This window comes from Elephantulus edwardii, unplaced genomic scaffold (genome assembly GCF_000299155.1).
Source record: "Elephantulus edwardii isolate Elephantulus edwardi_28Jun2011 unplaced genomic scaffold, EleEdw1.0 scaffold00369, whole genome shotgun sequence".
In the NCBI taxonomy this organism is placed as follows: domain Eukaryota; kingdom Metazoa; phylum Chordata; class Mammalia; order Macroscelidea; family Macroscelididae; genus Elephantulus; species Elephantulus edwardii.
This window is the reverse complement of record NW_006400119.1, coordinates 798515-805244: the sequence shown is the minus strand read 5'-3', so window position 1 is coordinate 805244 and position 6730 is coordinate 798515. Positions and strand designations below refer to the sequence as shown.

The window sequence follows — 6730 nt, the reverse complement described above, 5'->3', positions numbered from 1 at the left end:
GGCACTTTAAATGATTAAAGTACCTTTTGTCATTATGAATATTTATTATTATGGGTTATGGGAAATACAGTCAAAGAAATAAAAGGATTTTTTTCTGGTTGATAGTGCAGTGAATATATCTGCTTTTACTCTACTGAAAAGGGACTAAAGTAAAAGAATACTTTCTGATGTCTTCAGTGAAATTCTGCCTCAGGCTTCTCCTGCCTATATTTCAAGTTGTTAATGGTACTAGAAAATTTCTGATATATGAAATTGCTTAGTCGAGTATAATTATGGAGTCCCAATTAAGAGTTTAATAGTTTAAAGCATTCATATGAAATTTATTTTACTCTCTATATAAGGCTTGAGCACATAATTAATCTTGACTACAATATACACTTACTTTTAACCTAAATCTAAAGGTTGCCATCTTAATGTCCAACCAAAAAATGTTATTACAATATTCAACAAGTCGGCAATTCCTGATGACATTTGCATTTTCTCTAGTTTAAAAAATCCTCTGAGAGTCCAGAATTAAGGTTGCATTGGAGTGTACTCGGGGCAGTGGTGGGGGTGGGGGTGGGTGGATTGTATACCAATGAAAGAATTTTTCTTTTACTTTCCAAAGAGAGAAGCGAACGGGGGGCCGGGGGGGGGGGGGGTAGAATCACAGAAACCCCAGATTACCTCAGCGCAGCAAATTGACAGAGGAGTGCTGTATGACTTACAAGAATGTTCCTCCAAAATATAACATGAGAAGATAGATAACTGTTTATTAACAAGAGGGCAAAGTGCTGTAACATGTGAGTAGGACTCATTTAAAAAAGACGAACTTGAAAAGATATCACAACTTTATTTGCACCCTTCTTTAGAGTTTACAGTGTCCAAAGCGTCTTGTTTTACGGCTGTACAGTTGTATTCTCAGGATTTGAAGGTAACTCTTCCACATACGCAGCAGGAAAATGACCTTTCTTTCCATTTAAAGATCCAAACCACCATCCTTCCCCTTTTTTCTCATGTATTGCTATAATGTCACCTGTGGAAAAAAACACACATGTATTTGAATAATCAAATGAGGCTTCACAACCTGTGCACATAACTGAGCCAGACGGGAAAGCCTGTTTTAAAGGGGTTCTGGCTCCAAAGTGTTAACTTGGTAACATCCACTGCATTTGATGCAGATGAAGGGGTCAAGATGAACTTCTTGAGCATCTGTTGTATACACAGCAGACACAATGCAGAGAATACCAAGACTGAGCTATGGACAATGGAGTTGTGCCATTAAATTATTTGCTTAGAAATGCAATCATGGGTCTTATTTCATTCTAGCGACACTGGGCTCTCTTTGTGTTTAGTGGGTCAGTTGTTACCAAAGTCTTTTCCAAAGTCTGTGCTTTAAGTTTTCCACCTGATATGGCCACCATTGCTTGGTACCTTGATTACTTTGACTCTCTTGGCTACTATTCTTTTCACAAGAGAAGACAGCTTATCCCCTACACAACTGGTTTCACAGCCCAAAATTCTAATGCACAATTTTACACAGGAACATAATAGAAATGAGAAGTTAACGAATAATTGGGGTAATGTTAATAAGGTGCCACTTTGCAAATGATGTTATTGCAAAACCTATAATTGTTTGCATTTAAAAAAACACTCAGGAACTCACTTATACTTTAAATATGTTGTTGTTATTGCAGGTGCCATTGAGTAGAGCACAAACCATAGCAACTCTATGAACAACAAACATCTGAATCCTGTCCTATCCTGTGCCATCCTCACACTTCCTGACATGTGAGAGTCCTCTGTGGAAGTCACTGTGTCAATCCACCTGCTTGAGGGTCTTCCTCTCCTTCACCAACCCTGTACCATTCTGAGCATCATGTCAGTATACTTAAACCTGAAGTATAACTAAGCTCCCGGGTCTACTCTGACTTGTAGTAACTTCATGTATAATGGGATGGGGTGAAGTTAGAGTCCTGTGCATGCCCATGATCACTTACAGATCTGATCAGGTCCTTGCAGTCCACAGAGGTGTCATTGCCTGACTTTGGAAGTACATCACCAGACTTTTCTTCCTAGCCCATCTTAACCTGCACGCTCCTCTCTAAAGCCTGTCAGCACTACAGTAACATAATCATAAAACAACTGTGAGATATCTCACCCCAGACAGAATAGCAAAATTTAACAGAACAGCAAGCAACAAATGCTGGCGAGGTTTTGGTGAAACTGGAACACTGATTCACTGTTGGTGGGAGTGTAAAATGGTGCAACCACTGTGGAAGACAGTATGGCACTTTCTCAAAAAGTTACAAAGAGAGATACCATTTGACCCAGCAATTCCACTACTGGGAATATACTCCGAAGAGACCATAACTGACATCCAAGCAGATATATGCACACCCATGTTTATTGCAGCTTTGTTCATAATAGCAAGTAGTTGGAAACCTAAGTCCCCATCAAAAAATGAATGGATAGAGAAACTGTGGTATATTCACACAATGGAATACTACACAGCATTGAAAAACAAGGAACTCATGCAATATTATTCAAAATGGGTGACCCTGGAGGACATTACGCTGAGTGAAGTATCTCAGTCACAAAAGGACAAATACTGCATGGTGCCACAGTTGTAAAACAGGACTGACCTTGGGGTCGGGGAGAGACTGAGAAAGATGGGTTCAATAATGTATCCAGCATTGAAACAGATAAGGGAGAAAACTGTCTAAAAGAGATATGTGATTAGGTATTTTTGTCATGACAGGAGTCTAGAGCGAAGGCTACATGGTGGAGTGGACCTGGGGGAGGGATTGTCAAACAATGAAAGAATTTTACTTTTCCAAGAGGGTAGTATACTAGGGGGGAGGGTTGGAAGGGAGACAAGTGCAACAATGAATGAATGGAAATCCAAAGTCTCTGTAAATTTTTACTGAAATTAAGAATAAATTTAAATTTAAAAAAAAAAGATTCTGTACCTCATATGAAGTGCTTTGACCAAGAATCAAACCCAGGACTCTGATACGAAGGCGAGAATTTTACCACTGAATAACCAAACCACACCAAGCCCTCTACTGTTGAGTTGATTCTAACTCATGGTAACCAATAGGATGGTCTACAGCTGCCCCTTGGGATTTGCAAGGCTATAAATCTTGAAGGCAGCAGACTGCCTCATCTTCGCCCCCAGTGTAATTTGAAGAAAACACTTTTTAAAACCAGTGAGTCAAATAAATAGAATTCCTAATAAATATATTGCTCTTCTCTATTTTTTTTTAAATAATATTCTGGAATCAGTAGTCCCATAGCGTAACTCAGTAGTTCACATCCTGCAGGTAAGCCCCTCGTTTGCAGAAGAGAACCCTTTCTGGCTGCTTCTTGCACGTCACAGAAACATCTTTCTTCTAGATCCATGCATTGCTTTCATTTTCGTAGCATCTGTCTGAGGTAACTTTCCAGTCTTTCCTGTTTCTCCTCAATAATAATTTTCTTTGTAAAAGGGAAACTGTTAAACCTCCTTCTCTTTCCTTAGCCATCAATGTATTCTTGTATGAGAAATCACTCTCAGTCCAATCTCTACCCTCTCCTAAAGTCCTCCAGGTCAGTAGATTGTTTGACACAATCTTTTAATAGGAATTGAAACAAGTGGTTTTGAAATCTTCTTGCCTGCTTTCCTAAGTTTCCTTTGTCCTGATTTCATTGAAAGTCACCAGGTAAAAGAATCTAAAGCATGAGTAAACGCTGAAAACACTAAAGAACCAAAACAAGATCATTTCTTTTGTAATTCTGTACCATGTCCTGGGGATCCAGATGAGCACGAGCCTGTAACATCTGGGTTCTGTGTGTTTTATTTATGTGGAAAGTAGAAGTATAAAATTTCATTTGCCTGCCTATTCCCTACTCCATAGCTAACCTTAGGATAACATGATTAGTGAAACCACTTCTGTAAGGCTTCAGACTTTTAAGTAAAGGTTACATTAGTCCAAGATGGAAGCAGGAACATGTTTTCCCTTTAGTTACATATCTGAGTTCCAAAACAGAGCGATAGCCTGGAAAAGCCAGACGGGGGAGTGAAAAGGAAGCACCCACCAGCCAACAGCAAATACGCGGTATTCCTGTTTGACTTAATGCCATCGTGATTTCTTTTGACTCTGGGAGTTATGTCTTAGACATGGATAATGACTTTTTCTTTCAAAAACCTCAATTTCCTGATCTTCATTTGGCTTATTAAAGCAAATATGGTTGCCAGTACAAGGTCATATAAAGACTTTCTTCTTGTTTAATTATGTCAAGTTCTATATATTCCATCAGATAATTCCTTCTCATGTTAAACAAAATCTATGAGACAAAGAAGGAACACTGATTCCTTAGATAGGTTACAAGACATTTTCCAGGAAAAAAAACCACAACAAACCACCACATTAATCTTACTAGGTAAGTCACAATGGTTGTTGAATTAAGAAATGGATTTTGGAATATTAAACTTTCCTTTTGAGAAACTTTTCATTATTTCAACTCTACTCCAAACTGTTAAATAGCAAAGCATTCCCAATCCCTTTAGTTTCTAATGATTTTCTATTACTGACATGCTACACCGGTGTGACACTGTGATTAAACATGGCTCAGAGTGCCTGGGTTCAAATCCGTTGCTACTGTCTATGACTTTGATCAGAGCATTGAATCTGTCTGTGTCTCAGTCTTTTCATCTTTTTTTTTTTTTTAAACGGAATGATCAATTTTTTGACATTCCATGATGTGTTCATTTCAAATGCTTTTTTTAAATTTTTATTGTATTATTTTTACATGTACAGTCAAATCAGATCTGACTGGTATAGGAGGAGATTGCCCCCTCCTTCTCCAGCAGAGCATCTGGTGGATTTGAACCACATACCTCTGGGATTGCAGTGCAGCATCTTGCCACTAGGCCACCAGAGCTCCCTAGTCTTTTCATCTTTAAAAGGGGAACAAATAGCACACTTCAGAAGGTTTATTGTGAAGATTAAAGTGGATAAGGCTCTTGCAACAGTGCTCAACACATGGCAAACAGTGGGTAACTATTGTTCCTATTATGTGTGCTGTAGTAGCTGATGTGTATTATCTTCTAAAAAGGATGATTTAGTTATAAACTTGAACTAACTTAATGTGGTGGTCTGTAATGCTGAAACAGGATTTTTATTCATGTTAAAGATTGTAACATGAAAATGCAATTAAAATATATGAAAACAACTCTTACCTTTTTCCAAATTTAATTCATCCCCTTGTCTAGCTTGAAAAGGATACAAGGCTTTGCAAAGTCCATTGCCAAGCTGGGTCACTCCGGAGGCTGAAAGTTAAATTAGTTGTCATTATCAATGCTTTCTCAGTAGGCAAGATGAATGGGGTTGGGAATGCTTTATTATTTAACAGTTTGGAGCAGAGTTGAAATAATGAAAACTTTCTCAAAAGGAAAATTTATGTCCCAATATCCATTTCTTGATTCAACAACCATTGTGACTTACCTAGTAAGTGAGTACCTAACTCATTCATTCATTGTTATCAAGTCAGAAGTGACTAGTAACTGACCTCCAGCTGGTTTCTGAGGCTGTAAATTGTGTGGAGGCGACTGCCCATCTTTCCCCCACAGAGCTGCTGGTAGATCCGAACAATCACCGAGGCACGGCACAACTCCCTGGGCACTAAGCCACCAATGCTCCCCACTGAGTATATTATATAATGTAAAAAAAATATATCGGTGAGCTCTGGTGGCCTAGTGGCAAGAAGCTGTACTGCAATCCCAGAGGTATACAGTTCAAATCCACCAGATGCTCTGCTGGAGAAGGAGGAACAGTCTCTTCCTGTACCAGTCAGATCTGATTTGACAGTACACACACACACAAAATAAAATAAAAAAAAAATCATGATTTAAAAAATGGTAACTTTGGAGAAAAAAGTTACTGTAGTAGTAGTAGTAGTAGTAGTAGTAGTAGTAGTAGTAATAATAATGACAATTTTAAAATCTTTCTTTCCCATGTGGGTTTAGTGTACATTATTTAGAAAATTTGTATGATACTAACAAGTATGTTTTAGACTACAAACTGAGTATGCTAGTCAGACATGGGCTGGGCGGCGTTTGCTCATTACCAATATCCCTCAGTGCTTATGGATCTGCTTCTCAAACAGAGCAAAAGTGGTTCTTTACTATATTTTGCAAACCAAAAAGCCCTGGATTTTATTAAAACTCTATTTTGCCAATTTCTAGTCGAGAAACTAGAGTCAAAGTTATGGTAATTGTGGTTTAAAAGTGATAGGCTGCACACCCATGTTTATTGCAGCTTTGTTCACAATAGCAAAAAGTTGGAAACAACCTAAGTGCCCATCAACAAATGAATGGATAGAGAAGCTGTGGTATATTCACACAATGGAATTCTACGCTGCATTGAAAAACAAGGAACTCATGCAATATTATTCAAAATGGGTGACCTTGGAGGACATTATGCTAAGTGAAGTATCTCAGTCACAAAAGGACAAATACTACATGGTGCCACTGTTATAAAACAGGACTGACCTTGGTGTTGGGGGGAGACTGAGAAAGATGGATTCAATAATGTATACTGCATTGAAACAGATAAGGGAAAAAACTGTTTAAAAGGGATATGTGATTAGGTATTTTTGTTATGACAGGAGTCCAGAGCAAAGGGTGATTAGTGGAGTGGACCTGGGGGGAGGGATTGTAAAACAATGAAAGAATTTTTCTTTTACTTTTCCAAGATGGTAGTGTACT

The 6730-nt window shown here is 38.3% G+C and overlaps 1 protein-coding gene across 1 annotated transcript in view; it reads right to left on the bottom strand.

The window, feature by feature from the left end:
* Nucleotides 1-878: 878 nt before the first annotated feature.
* NOSTRIN (nitric oxide synthase trafficking) overlaps nt 879-6730 on the bottom strand; it is a 64882-nt gene continuing 59030 nt past the window's right edge. The window contains exons 14-15 of the mRNA XM_006902118.1: nt 5204-5293; nt 879-1015 (exon numbers count right to left, since the gene is read on the bottom strand). Of these exons, the coding sequence (XP_006902180.1) occupies nt 879-1015; nt 5204-5293 (227 nt within the window). The remainder of the gene's footprint in view (nt 1016-5203; nt 5294-6730) is intronic.